Source organism: Magnolia sinica, chromosome 4 (assembly GCF_029962835.1).
Source record: "Magnolia sinica isolate HGM2019 chromosome 4, MsV1, whole genome shotgun sequence".
NCBI classification, from domain to species: domain Eukaryota; kingdom Viridiplantae; phylum Streptophyta; class Magnoliopsida; order Magnoliales; family Magnoliaceae; genus Magnolia; species Magnolia sinica.
In genome coordinates, this window is record NC_080576.1 from 51565273 (window position 1) to 51580460 (window position 15188).

Consider the following 15188-nt stretch of genomic DNA (forward strand, 5'->3'; position numbering starts at 1 on the left):
AATTTTGACTAGGCCAGGTTGGATGGCTTGGCCTGAACAATTAACAGCCCTGAGCACTGATGAAGGCATTGAGATAATCGAAATGATAAAAATGATTATTCACCCATTTTTTATGCTGGAACACTGCTAGTCAGAATCTTGTTGCACCCATTTTCGATGCTAGAACACTGCTATTAAGAATCTTGTTGCCAAGATTTGAAGGTTAGAACTTGTGTTAGAAAATCTAACACTGAATCTAAAAAGGTATGGCTCATACATATCGCTATGGGTCAAATCTACACTGCAGAAATCTAATTAAAAGTGTATTCGTAATAAGAAAGATTTGGCGTCTCAATGGCATTCCTCCACTAAGGTAAACGAGTTTAGATGGCCGTGATAATGCATTAGCTATACCTCGTGTTATTATACCCTTTCAAATTTCAAACATATATATATATATAGGCAAAAAATTCGGCCATCTTTTGGCCATCACTTTCCCTAAGGAATTCTTAGTCGCTCAATTCTGACCCGGACACATGATGATGGACAGGTTGCCAAGTGACTTCGGATCATCAACCCTTTCATTAGAAGGCTAGTCTGGTCGGCATCAATTTAGGAGATTGTCCCATCCACCGAGGGGTCCAGCAGTTGCAGAATTTAAATTATCCAAACAAGTAGCCCTCGTGCGAGCAAGGCGACGGACGGGCATTTGATGAGATCAATGCCATAATAGCTACTTCAAGTCACCAAGAAACTCATTTCAAAGATTTCAAGCTAAATTCAGTCTAATGTTTTGCCGTCCAAAAATATATATATAGCCTAAATTTTAAAAATGAGAGAGAGAGAGAGAGAGAGAACCCAAAGCCTTGAATCGCTGTCTTGCTAGCTTAAGCAAATAAAATATATATACTTACGGTTCTGAAGGATGACAGATCACCAATCTTGCAAAGAGGCTCTTCATTAGGTAGATAATATCATATTTAAGATCATAAGCTTTTGCTCAGACAAAATCAGTCCATCCCACCTCAAAAGAAGCATTTGCTCCCTGCAGCCCGAAGCCTCAAAAGAAGCCAAACCTCAGACAAATTCAGTTTGAACTGTCAACTCTTGTATGCCCAACTCATGGTACAAACCATGCACATGTTGGAGTATTGGAAGATCATCTGCCCCCTTCTTCACCTGTTCCACCAAAACAATCACTGTATTCAAATTCCTATGCACAATGCATGCCATTGCATGTATGGCAAACCATAGTGAAGAATGATAATGCAACTCAGTATTCAAAAATGTTTTTGACATGACAAAGAAAATTGAAAAAAGAAAAAAAGATGAGGAATATAACAGCGGCGCTATCTATTACTTTTAAAATCCCGTGCTGTGGCATCTTGCTGAAGGTTGCACAAAATTCCAACTTAACAAAATATCGAAAGAATTACAAGGCATGCATCGAAAAAGAAGAAGACTCCGGGCACTAAGAAGCCTTGACCAAGGCCAAGGCTCATCCCCTTTCAGCTCTTGCAATTTTTCTTATACAGGGGCTCTGGTTCATCTTGCAGTGAGCCAGTATTGGTTCATTGCTGCGCTATTGTGTGCTTGTAGCTGTATAGTTGGTGTACCCAGAATCACAATATCTATCTAATGACTGGTTGGCCCACAGTAGAGAAAACTAAATTATTCATAAAATCCTAGCTCCCTAATCAAGGCCTTCAAAAAGATGGTTGGTCCACAGTATGTATACAAAGAGATGTCCATTAATCACTAAAGTCCAGGATCATTTGACCCCCAAGGTATTTAGCTTGAACCATCCACAGCAGAATTAACCAGATGGATGTTCAGGATTCATAGATGGAGGTTTGAGTTGCAATGAACGAAGACAATTCAATATATGTCAAAAGAGTAAATATTGCTCTTTACCTGTATCAAGAGCGACCCAACAACAAGACCAGGTACCAATTCCCAAAACCGAGCTTGTGAAATATCAGAAACATCCTCAAGGGCAGTAATCTAGCCATAACATATTTTAATGTCATAATTAAATTCAGAGTGGAAAACAAACTGACTATATAATTACTGGAATAAGCGGAGTAGGGAGAGGAAATATACCTGCCTCAAGCACTTACTGAAAGCCGAGGGTGGTATGCTAGGAGGCACCATCTGAAGCAAGATGCTGCCAGATGCTCTAAAAAGTGGCATGACGACCATGAACACCACAACTGAAACAAGCCCCATGCATAACACCTCAGCATTTTTTACCCTGAAATGAAAGCGTAAAATATCATTCACAGAATCTTCAAGGAGAAGGTTTTCAACACTAATTAAATGCAAAGGGAAATTAAATTGAGATTTTACCCAAGGGAAAGAAACCATGATGCAAGGATCAAACCCGCACTGCAAAACAATTGACAAAATGCAACTGAGAATGGATCTTTCAGCTACAAACTTCAGAAGAAAAATAGGGAATATAAAATAGAATGTAAGAGAAAAAGGTACTATCTTTTATTTTACTAAAACAAAGAAGATATAAAACCTTCTAATAGAATCTGCAAGAACGTGTAAGCACACCGAGTGGTTGTTCATATCTTCAGCTTTCCTGTAAACTGCAAAAAAAAAAAAAAAAAAAGAAAAAGAAAAAAGAAAAAAGAAAAAAAAAAAAAAGAAAAAAAAAAGAACAAGAACAAGAACAAGAAGAGAACCTTCAGCACAACATGCAAGAGACGACAAAAAGTAGCATTTATTGCTGCAGTGTCTCAGACAAATTCAGAATTCAATGATACAAGCAGAAAAAAAAAATTAGTTGTGAAAGGGTGTTTCATGATGGTTCTCGTTTGCAATCTGCAATGGAGAGTGGGCAATATTTCAAGTAGATATAAACAATTCCTGCAAATAACTTGAACAAGACAACTCCCAGCGCTTCTTTACATCAAGTTGCATTAATCCATTCTACCAACTTAAAAAGACTCCACATGGCTTAAAACAAGCTCCAAAAGTTATGGCATGATAAGTTCAAATGGTGCACGCAGAAAGAACAATTTTAAGAGGGCATGCTACACAATTCCTTGTGTTGACCCCAAATGGAAGGGAAAGGACTATCTATGATGACGATGGTGACAATGATCAAGTATTCGTTGTCTGTGAAGAAATGGAAGCCTGGCATTGTTCTCGTCTATCTCAATGATATCATAGTTGTGGGGACTGAAAAGATCAGTAAAGGTTGACAACTTCAGGTCAAAGGATTTTAATGAATCAGTATGATGTAAAGAACCAGAAAGCAGTGAAGTAGTTCCCTGGAATGGAGATCGCCAGGCCTGGCAAAGGGATCATCTAAGCATGAAAATCTGAAAAGAGAATAGGAGTTGATTAATAAACCGGGACAAATGATGGTGAGAATCTTATAAATCACACTATCATCACAACATGGAGGGGGAAACATGATTAATTTGACAATGGTTAGAACAATAACATGGTGATGTAGGACGGCCTAATCTAACCTTAAATGAATGTGGTATTTGAAAGGGGCAGATTTATGTAATCTTTAACAACAAATAAAAAAATAAAAATAATCAGTCTTATACATCATAAACACAAGAAGGAAATAAGGTGAATGCAGCAACGATCATGGTCATCCATCACAAACACGAAGTATTGAACTTTAAAATCTAAATTTAGTCAGATCCGGCGAAAGATAGAACTTTCATCTTACAATAGGTCCGTCTAACAATCCAAGTGGATTTTTTAATATAGAAAATAGGAATTTTCTGGATTGGGAAATATGAAAAATTCAGAAAAAAAAAAAAAAATTGATGGTTTTTCAAATCTAAGGCTTTCGGTGATGGGATTTGAAGAAGGTCAGAGTATGTAAATGTGGGGATGAAAATCTTCCAAGATATAATGATTTAGATAAAAATTAAAATTTAAAAAAAAAAAAATTTTAAAAAGAAAAGGACAGGCTTCCAGATCTAAAGATTTTAGAAGAAAATGAAGAAAATAAGTTTAAAGAAAAGAGTACCTTGAGAAAAGAAAGAAGGAAAGAAGTAGAGGATGAGAAATCACTTCCTTGGGCCTCACACCCACCTCCAATCACTGGAAGTTGAAGACGAAATCGTCTGAAACAAAAGCTCTCTTTCTTTTCATAAACATAACATAGCATGCTTTAGGTTTAGGGTAAAACACTCTTATAAATTCGTAATTACATGAAATAACCAAAATAGCCCTACTGAAAAAAGTTTCAAAAAAAAAAAAAAATCGCACAAAAATTGTGCGCGCAGTCTCAAAACTCAAATAAATCAAATGTTCATAAACCAAATTCAAATTCAAGATATCCGATGGGCCCCAATGATAGCGTCATAAAGGTGGTGCAATGAAGGTGGGCCATGACAATCCAATGGTCCAATCACACCATCCTCGCAATCCAACGGTCCAAATGTCTCCTTCAAGCAGCTTACACATGTCACGAACACGTGTAAGGTCTTCAACCTTTAGAGACCCAACCCGTACCCGTCATCTAACTACATTGACACGGGTAACGCATGCCTCCTGCGTTGATATACTTTGAATGGCCTGGTGTCCGCATCAACTCCCCTCGGCTAAAAAGAGCTCAACTCCAGCGAGATGAAACTCTTGTACCTTTCTAACAAATCTAGATCTAGCCTCTGCAACTCCGCTTCTGTCAACCATGTTCTTCCACTTCACTAAGTACCTCTGAAATCCACCGTCTCGAGTGGAAACAATTTGCTCATCCACAATTCCTTCAATTTCTTCTCTTTTCTCAGGTATAGTGGGCATAAATGGTGTAGGTTCGGAAGAAAATTCAAAAATTGGCCAATGGTTTGGAACAAAATTAGGGTCTATAGGATAGCTTAAACAAGGCATTAGATCCTTCACATTGAATGTTGAACTAATCCCCATGCGAGGTGGAAGATCTATCATATACGCATTGGACCCAATCTTTTTTCAGTATCTTAAATGATCCAGCACTGCGTAAGGTGTCCCGTATCGGTATCGGTATCGGTATCGGTTGGCGTAGCGGTGCCCTCCGAAACCGATACGGATACGGGGGCGTAACGGCGATACGGGGGTGTAACGGCCCGTAACGGCGCATTTTATTTTTTTTGCCAAAAAAATATGAAAAAATATGGATTAAATCCGAAATATTCTAAGCATTCCAAATATGCATTCATTTATAAATTAGAACATGTTTATGGTGGTGTAACGGTCCACTCTTTGGTGAGAAGTTATATCGGATTGTCTGATGAATTTATGAACCAAATAACCTGAATTTGACTACAAAATTCATATATTTATTTTTCTAAATATCTAATTTATATGCTTAACAATTTGATATCATTTCTCCCAATAGTTCTTTAAAAAAATGAAATTAAATTCAGGTAGATGGCGTTGCCAATTTGGGGCTGACTTGGAGGACAAATCCATGCCCCAAATCAGCCTCAAATTCATGCAATTTATTGGAATTATCCCACTTATGAATTGGTGGACATTTATTGGATAGTGAATCATGAAAAAAAATAAATCAAAAGGCCCTATTTTAAAAAATAAGCGTCCACAAATTAACAATTAAACTATTCAAACAATTTGATTTTGGCATTATGAGTTAGCAATTACAGTCCATAATTTAATTGGTAAATTTTAAGTTAATACGTGTCTTGTATACAATTTTTTAAGGGCCCAAATTAGGTGGGACTCGGATTGTGAAGTGTAGCACACGAGTGTCAAAGTTTTTTGGGCCCCACCTGTGATGAATGTGTTATATCCACACCGTCCATCCATTTTGCCAAATAATTTTAGGGCATGAGCCCAAAAATGAGGCAGATCCAAAGCTCAGGTGGACCGCACCATAAGAAACAACAATAATTAAACGTCCACCAGTAAAAATTTATCGGGGGCTACAAAAGTTTTAGATCAAGCTGACATGTGTGTTTTCCCTTCATCCATGTCAGTGTGACCCTACTAACAGGTTAGATGGAAAATAAACATTACAATGGACCTTAAGAAATTTTTAATGGTGAGCATTCTATAACCACTGTTTCCTATGCTATGGTCCACCTGAGATTTGGATCTTACTAATTTTTTGGATCATGACTTCAAATGATGTGGCAAAATGGATGGACGGCATGGATAAAATACATATATCATGGTGGGGCCCATGTGGCACGTGTACCATTTATTAAGTTATCCGTTAAAAGGGTGTCGCGTACCCAGTCCATTCATTTGACGTCAGCAATTCCTGTGGGCCTGATCATGAGGTATGTGTTATATCTAAACCGTCCATTCATTTGACGAGCTCGACTTAAGGATTGAAACGAAAAATAATACAGATCTAATTATCAAGTGGACCACACTGCAAAAGGCAGTGGGGGATTGAACGTCTACCGTTGAAACCCTTTTTGGGATCACAGATGTTTTGGATCAATATGAAATTTGATTTTCCTCTTCATTCAGGTCTTTTTGACCTTACGAACAGATTGGATGGAAAATAAACGTTACGGTGGGCCCTACGAATTGTTTAACGGTGAAAATCATTATCTCCGCTGTTATTTTTGGTGCGGTACAGACGATCTTTGGATATGATTCATTTTTTGAGTAATGCTTTAAAATGATCTCTAAAATTAGATGAACGGTGTCGATATAATAAATACATCACTATGGAGCCCATGTAACTTTGATCTCCTTTGAACCGTTCGTACAACTCGGAGCTCGAGGAGTGTCAGCGCTCGTCTTCGCATGACACGTACCTGTAGCAGCTACATAGCTGGTGTGTGGTACACCAGCAAATCTGCTTCCCATTTTATTTCCGACACCAAATGAAAAAAGAGGAAAAGAAGAGGGAACCCGAAAAAGAAAAAGAGGGAGAGAGAGAGAGAGAGAGAGAGAGAGAGAGAGAGAGAGAGGGAAGAAGAAGAAGGCCGCAGCCGTAGCCGCAGCAATCCAGAAGAAGAAGAAGAGGAAAAAGAAGAAGAAGAAGAAGAAAAAAAAAAAAAGGTACATTTTTTTCCCTTTTTCTTTAGCCCGTAACAGCTGTTACGAGACGTAACGACCGTTATGGCCGGTAATGGCCCTGTAACGGTCGTTACGGTCACAAAATCGGGAGGGTGCCCGTTTCGACCCCGTATCACGTAACGATGTCGGCCGTTACCGTTACATATCGGCCGTTACGAACGATATGTAACCGATTTGGGACACCCTGCACTGCGTGCTTGTAACTTCTTAATGGTACCTTTTGGGAACCATTCTTGCCTCATCCTAACCATTACCTAATCACCCTCAGTAAATTCTTGAATTCTACGATGTAAGTCAGCTAAAATTTTGTATTGTTCATTACTAACATTTATCTGCCTCCTAATCTCTGCATGCAACTCATGAATGTGATCGGAAAATGCATCGGCTGACTCTTGAGGGCCTCTGGGTGACTGACATAGGTAATAAATCCATGGGTAATCTAGGTTTGTAACCACTAACAATCTTGAATGGACTTATACCCGTATACCCATTAACTGAACCGTTGTATGCAAACTCGGCAACTGGCAAGACTAAGTCCCAAGTTTTAATGTGTTTACCCACCAAACATGTAGCAGATTTCCGAGACTTCGATTCACAACCTCAGTGTTGGCGCACAAAAAAATGTACAAAGCTTGTAGACATTTTCCAAAAAGGCAATCCTCTCTCTCGGGGGCATACAAGTGATAAAGAAAGGATTTTTGAGAGGTGAGAAGAAATCGAAGACTAAGAAGAAAGCAGAGCAGAGCATAGTAGAGCAAAAGGGAATTGAGTTGCACGGGTCCGCGTAACATAGAGGAATATATGAGGTCTATTGCGCCCCGCGCAACAAAAGAGATGAGCACAATGGGCCCCATGGCACAATATTCGAGGTCTTGCACGTGTGGAAGCCCTATAAATACCCCTCCCCTTCTTCATTTGAACAGAGAGAGAAGTCTAGAGAAATGCAAGAAACAAGGAGAGAGAGAGAGAGAGGACCCCCCCCCCCCCCCAACGGCGCAACTCATACGTGTTGCGCGCCCCCGCGCAACTTATGCATGTTGCGTGTCCCTACGCAACTAAAGTGAGTTGCGCGGTCGCGCAACAAATATGGCTTGCATTTTTTTAGTTTTGTGGCTTCCTTCGTACTTCAACTTATACACATACTTCTTGTATGTTGGCTTGAAACAAGGATCTTGGACCCATACAACTCTTCTATCAGGAAGATGGATGCAAGACACCGAAATGCTGCTGAAATTGTCATTGAACTGTCTCTCTATGTTGGTTCATTGTACTTTGTTTCATAATCAAGGGAAACAAGAGGATGTAAATGAACTCAGAAATAATGAAATACATTGCGATGATTGTTCTCTCATTCTTTCTTTATTATTATTGAATGATAATTCTCCAAACCAAACACATTCGTTTCTTGTCGAAACAAAATGACGACTCTGTTGGGGATCTATACTATTATTCAACGATAACTTAGAAAATATTCAGAGAACTTTCGTCACTGTTTGGCGTCGAACTCTCAACAGGAACATCCTCCCCCTCATCTCTAAAACAAAGTACAATTTTATTTAATTAAAATAACTAATACCCTGTTTTGAACAATAGGTATTCCGTCCTTACACAACCGCAATAGCTTTTCTCACGACTAACGCAATTGTTTACTTCATATTCAACGGCTTCGCGCAAGATTGCATCAACAATATATGATCACCGCTACAGAAAATACCAAAGAAAGTTGAAACAGTTATGATCAAAGATAAATGAGACCAGAGAAATCAGTTTGACTGAAACGAGAAAGACGAATCAGTTGAAAAATTCATTAGTCGATGGAAAGACTTGGGGGCATCATGTCGATATCTTCCGGGAGAATCGGATTAGGTCAAGTTATGTTCAGGATGATGAAAGAAACAGTAATGAAGAAGATAGAAATGTGCGATTACAATGACATATGAAAGAGAGCATGACAAAAAAAGGAGAACAGCGAGCCCAGAGCATTGATGATTTTTCGAGAAAGCAAACAATATAATAAGACAAGCAGTATTTCAGTCATATGTCTTCATGAACCTTCGTTCTTTGGTGAAACAAATTATTCTTTTTTAAACATATCCTTCCGAACAGCCATGCGAAACTCTTGATTCTTTGATCCTAGAAAAGGTAATTATTGATTTTCTAAGATAATAATTGTCAGTATCATTTTTGTAGGTCAACATTGGAGCCAATATCATCACCACAGCTGAACCATTATATGATAATGCTCAAGCCCGGGAGTATTATGGCGATCGAATTATTGTTACGGCCGAAAGGTAAAATGGTTTTGATTGTGAATATTCTCAGAGAAAATTGCACCCAATCAAAAGGGGACAAATCAAGTAACATTTATACATTACATAATATTATATCAGTCAATCGACAGAATCACTACAAAAGAATTGCTGCCTTATATACATAATATTATATTGTGACCAATTTATTTACTAATTCATTTTATTTACTAATCCATCTTCAACAGCAATAAAGCTTCATCTACAAAGCTCCAACGCGAAAACTCCATTAAAGCTCCATCCACAAAGCTTCAATGCAAAGCTCGCTAAAGTTAAGCAACAATCGAAAGGTAAAGCTACCTTTATAATATCACTAGGCAAAGCTACAAAGGTAAAGACACCTACAAATACTATGAAACATTACCATTTATCATTTACGACAGCGGAGTGCGCCTATATGGCCAACCATGCATAAGACCTATCATATAAACAATTCGCCAAAATATTATGCGGGCAGCAGTGAAAAGCCAGTGGCCCTAAAAAGCCCGCGAAGGCAATCGCATGCTTAGACCCATGCGAGAGGTGAATTGCGCCTATATGGCCAATCACGAGTGAGACCAATGCCGTCTGTATAGCTTCTGACAGCGTCATGGGGGATGGTGAGAGAAAATGCCCTCTCGTGTATGGGTTAGACCTTGCAGATGAAGAAAAAGCGGGCTGCAGTGTGCGCTCATTGGCTTGTCCATAGATAGGTCAACCATGTATAAGACCCCCCAGATTCCTGGCTTGATTTCAGTAGAAACTCATCGGGACAGGCCTGTAAACGAGCTACCCCCTCATCGATGGACTGGCGGACTTGGATTTGGTACCCCTTAAGGTAGCCTTGTGAGCCCCGTGAACTCTAGAGAGTTACTGCGGCCAATCCTGCGCGTAAAGCCTACCGAGTTCACTGCCCCGGTAGCTTCGCTGGGCCCCTCTGATGGATCGCGGTTTGTGAACTCCCCGGCTGCGGTGGTTCGGCAAACTCATAAGAGTTACAGAGGTCATTCATGTAAGACCCCTGACTCCAACTACTTAAGAGTTTAAACTGTGCTTGCTCCAACTATTTAAGAGCTTAAACCGTGATTGCTCCAACAACTCAAGAGCCTAAACTGTGAATGCTCCTCGAGCCCAGCCCGAAATCGGCGGTAAACTATAATTGCTCCTTGAGCCTAGTCAAGTCAAGTCAAGTACATTCGAAATCAAGTCCAGTCAAAGTATGTCCAGTAAAAGTTATATTCGCTCCAACACCTCAAGAGCTTAAACTGTGATCTGAAGATGCAAAGCACTAAAGCAAAGAATGCAACAAATGCAATGCAAAACACTAAAGAAAAGAATACAACAAATGCAATGCAAAGCACCACCAAACAAGAAATTGGAATTAGGGTTTTTTAGAAATTGGGGAAAATAAGAAGTTGTAATGGAAGGGAAATGAGGAAGACGAGAAGAAGAGAATACCTTTCGAAGAAGAGGAAGAGGAAGGATGTACCTTAGAATCCACCACCAAACAAGCTTCTACCCTTCCATAATTTAATTGGAAGGGAGAGTATATATATATATAAGAAAAAACCCTAAAAAATAAGGAGGAAAATTCCTTCACACAAGAGAGCTCCACTCTTCTTCTTTTTTTCTTCTCAATAACGCCACTAAGGTTGAAACTCCTCCCCCCGTGCTTTTAAAATAAAAAATTCGAAATTAAAATCTAGCATAATTACAACTGTCACTCACTTAAGTGACCCATCGTCCAAAATAAGAAAACTAAAACATATATTATCAATCTCAACCATCAAATAACTCCTAAAAATACCAAAAACCATAAAGAAAGCCAGATCAGAGTCCAAGGGGCCCAGATCTGGTGGCCCAATGGCCTGATCGACAAGATCCAACGGTCGGATCGACACGAAATAGAAATCTTATGACTAAAATAGTTTCCTAAGCAGCCCACATGCATCATCCCAAGGTGGGGTCTTCCTGATGCACGTCCAATGCATGTGGGGTCTTCAAAACAGCCCAGCGAGCCCCATCTGGAACTCTTCTCGCATCCACAAAGAAAGTTGTGCTGATGTGGGTGATCGTCTTCGTCTCTGGGAAACTCGAGTAGGTCCTCTGATGTCCCCATCACTCCCCACAAGGGGTCTCAAAACCTGGGTCATCACACGCATAAAAGTACTGGGTGCATTAGTCAACCCAAAGGGTATGACCGACCACTCGTACAACACATCCTTCATCTTAAAAGTTGTCTTCCACTCATCTCCTAGGCATATGCGTATCTGGTGATACCTACTCTTGAGGTCTATCTTGAAAAAAATGGACCTGACCATCATGTGTAACATATCATCAAGCCTCAGTATCGGAAACCGATACTTGATCGTGATCTTATTAATGGCCCTACTATCCACACACATCCACCATGTAACATCTTTTTTAGGCATTAATAGTGCTGGTACGGCACACGGACTCATGCTCTCACGAATGAAACCCGTTCACAGGAGCTCATTTACCTGTCTATGCAACTTTGCAAGGTTCATCCTATAATGAGGAAGGTTTGGTAAAGTAGACCCCGGGATGAGATCAATGGCATGCTAGATGTTCCGCATAGGTGGAAGCTCATCCGATAAATCCTCAGGGAGTACATCACTATACTCCTCTAGAACCGGAGTCACCTTAGGTGGTAACTCTACATGAACCCCGAGTGTAACTTCCCTAGCCATTAGAGCGTACACCGTCGAATCATCCTCAGTCTCTTTCTCAAACTCTGTTGCATTTATGATATGTAGAGACTTCGAAATAGATTTCCTCTTCCTTCCTTGACTCACTCGTTTTCACATCCCTAGCCTTGTCTATATGGCTCTTGGGTGGCAATGGATTAATCTTGATTTTCTTGCCCTCATGCGTGAATGTATGCACATTTGAGCAACAAAAAATCGTGACATTTCTATTGTATAACCACGGCCTCTCTAAAATGATGTGACCTACATCCATAGGTAAAACGTCACACCACAACTTGTCTTTATATGAACCGATCTGGATGGGGACTAAACACTATTGGGACACAGGCATAGAAGACGTGTCAACCCAAGAAACCTTGTAGGGTTGAGGGTGTGGGATGGGCTTCAAACCCAAACAAGTGATTATGCTAGCTGAGACCACGTTCGTGCAACTACCACTATCCACGATGACTTTGCAATTTTTGTCACTGCTCCTGATAAATGCGTAGAAAATTGTGCTTATGCGCCAATCATCACTGTCCTTGGCCTGCGTTAAAGCATATCTAACTACGACTAGTAGTGCAGCCTTTGATTCTTCTTCTTCATAATCATTAGCACCTATCTCTGGGTGATATTCCCCAACTTCATAATCACCCATGTCATCTACATTTTCATTTGACTCGTCTATGACTAAGGCTTTCCTGCGAGTCTTTGTCGTGCACTGGTATGCGAAATGACCTATACCTCCACACTCATAACATCTCAAGTGACTACCACTGCCAGGATTGGCACCAAGAACACCTCTACCCTTACATCATTAGGCTTAGGCAGTGCATTAGCCTGCATCCATGCTTACTTCCAACATTAGGCTTGGTTCCCTAAAAACCAGATCTAACATTGGAGTCTCGGGACTCAAAGCACTCGTGACAGGAGACTTGAGGTAAAGCTCTAACTCCTGTACAACTTGGTAAGCCTGATCCAAGTCACCCACTGCATGGGTCATAAGCTCACACTGCAGATCCATGCGAAGACCCACCTTGAAACGCGCCAGCGTCACTAAGGGATCTTCCTGAATATCACACCGCATCATGTACTCCTTAAATTTTGCAATGTAATCTGCAACCGACATACATCCTTGGTGTAATGCTTGCCATTGATCTAGGAGCTTTCCATGGAAAGAGAGGAATATAATTTTCCTTTAATAACTCCTTCCTCTTTACCCAATGCACAATTGGGACACCTCCTGATCTCTAGATCCTATGCTCCATATTTGTCCAAAACAATTTAGACTGACTCACGAGTTTCGTCTTTGCAAACCACACTTGTCCATTCTCGGACATTTCATACCATTCGAAATAATGGTCCATGTCCGCTAACCAATCAAGGAGTGCTTTTGGGTCAAGAAGCCGATCAAAACTAGGAACATCTGCTTTAACACTCTTTAAGACCCTCTCATTGGCATCATAACGGTCTTGATACTCGACTGCGGGCTGCAGATTTCGCGCCCCTCCACGGCCTACCCCTTGGCCACGTGCTCCACGACCTCTACCACAATTTCCTACCCATTCCTCAACTACTCCCCCTACATGAGACTATTCATCCCCTCTAATGTCGGAGATTTCTCTTATGGACGCTTATATCTGATCCATACGGGTAATCGTGTTCCTAGATTACGCCTCTATGGCCGTCAAACGTTGGTTGATCATGTTCATCATCTCAGTCAACTGCTCCATGTTCAAGATTGGGTGGAGACCAAACCCTCTACCAGTTCGAGTGGGCATACACTAAGACTCAACTTAGGTTTCCTAAAACATGACTCTAGGAGACTGTTTTGACACAAGACTATGGACACCGATGATCCTAACCTTTAGAATGATGCAAATGTGGAAATTTTCAGATCTAGACTTTTAGTATGATGCAAATGTGAAAATTTTCAGATCTAGGCTTTTAGTATGATGCAAATCTGAAATTTTCAGATCTAGACTCTATATGCTATGCATGAAATCCTAGAAAAATAAATAAAAATCTAGACTCTTGATAACTCGATCTAAGACGACCCAATGCAAGATCCTAGGCTTTGATACCAAAAATTGATGTAGGATGGCCTAATCTAACCTTAAATGAATGTGGTATTTGAAAGGGGCAGATTTACGCAATCTTTAACAACAAATATAAAAAATCAGTCTTATACATCATAAACACAAGAAGGAAATAAGGTGAATGTGACAATAATCACGGCCATCCATCACAAACACGAAGTATTGAACTTTAAAATTTGAATTTAGTTGGATCCGGCGAAAGATAGAACTTTCGTCTTGTAATAGGTCCGTCATGGATTTTCTAATACAGAAAATAAGAATTTTCAGGATTGGGAAATCTGAAAAATTCAAAAAAATAAAAAAAAATAAAAAAAAAAATTGACAGTTCTTCAAATCTAAGGTTTTGAGTGATGGGATTTGAAGAAGGTCAAAATATGTAAATGTGGGGATGAAAATCTTCCAAGATCTAATGATTTAGATAAAAAAGAAACAGGATCGGCTTCTAAATCTAAAAATTTTAGAAGAAAAGGAAGAAAATAGGTTTTAAAAAAAGAGTATCTTGAGAAAAGAAAGAAGGAGAGAGAAGTAGAGGATGAGAAATCACTTCTCTAGGCCTCACGCCCTCTTCCAATTATTGGAACTCGAAGACGAAATCATCATAAATAAAAACATTGTTTTCATAAACATAACATAGCATGCTTTAGGTTTAGGGTAAAACACTCTTATAAATTCGTAATTACATGAAATGACCAAAATAACCCTACTATAAAAAAGTTTTAAAAAAGAAAAGAAAATCGCATAAAAATTGTGCGGTCTCAAAACTCAAATAAATCAAATGTTCATAAACTAAATTCAAATTCAAGATACCCGATGGGCCCCGATGATAGCGCTGTGAAGGTGGCGCAATGAAGGTGGGCCGTGACGATCCAACGGTCCGATCACACCATCCTCGCAATCCAACGGTCCAATTGTCTCCTTTAAGCAACTTACACATGTCACAAATACATGTGTAAGGTCTTTAACCTCTAGAGACCCAACCCGTACCCGTCATCTAACCACATTGACACGGGTAACGCACGCCTCCTGCGTTGATATACTTTGAATGACCTGGTGTCCACATCACATGGTGTATTGTTTGCAATTTCTTGTTTATACAGACG

The 15188-nt window shown here is 39.8% G+C and overlaps 1 protein-coding gene across 3 annotated transcripts in view; it reads right to left on the minus strand.

Moving 5' to 3' along the window:
- Positions 1-833: 833 nt before the first annotated feature.
- Positions 834-15188, minus strand: part of LOC131243106 (metal tolerance protein C2) — a 47446-nt gene continuing 33091 nt past the window's right edge. For all 3 annotated transcript variants that reach the window (XM_058242203.1, XM_058242202.1, XM_058242201.1), the window contains exons 7-11: positions 2507-2576; positions 2329-2367; positions 2083-2233; positions 1894-1983; positions 834-1158 (exon numbers count right to left, since the gene is read on the minus strand). In XM_058242203.1, coding sequence (XP_058098186.1) covers positions 1057-1158; positions 1894-1983; positions 2083-2233; positions 2329-2367; positions 2507-2576 — 452 coding nt within the window. In that variant the 3' untranslated portion in view covers positions 834-1056. The remainder of the gene's footprint in view (positions 1159-1893; positions 1984-2082; positions 2234-2328; positions 2368-2506; positions 2577-15188) is intronic.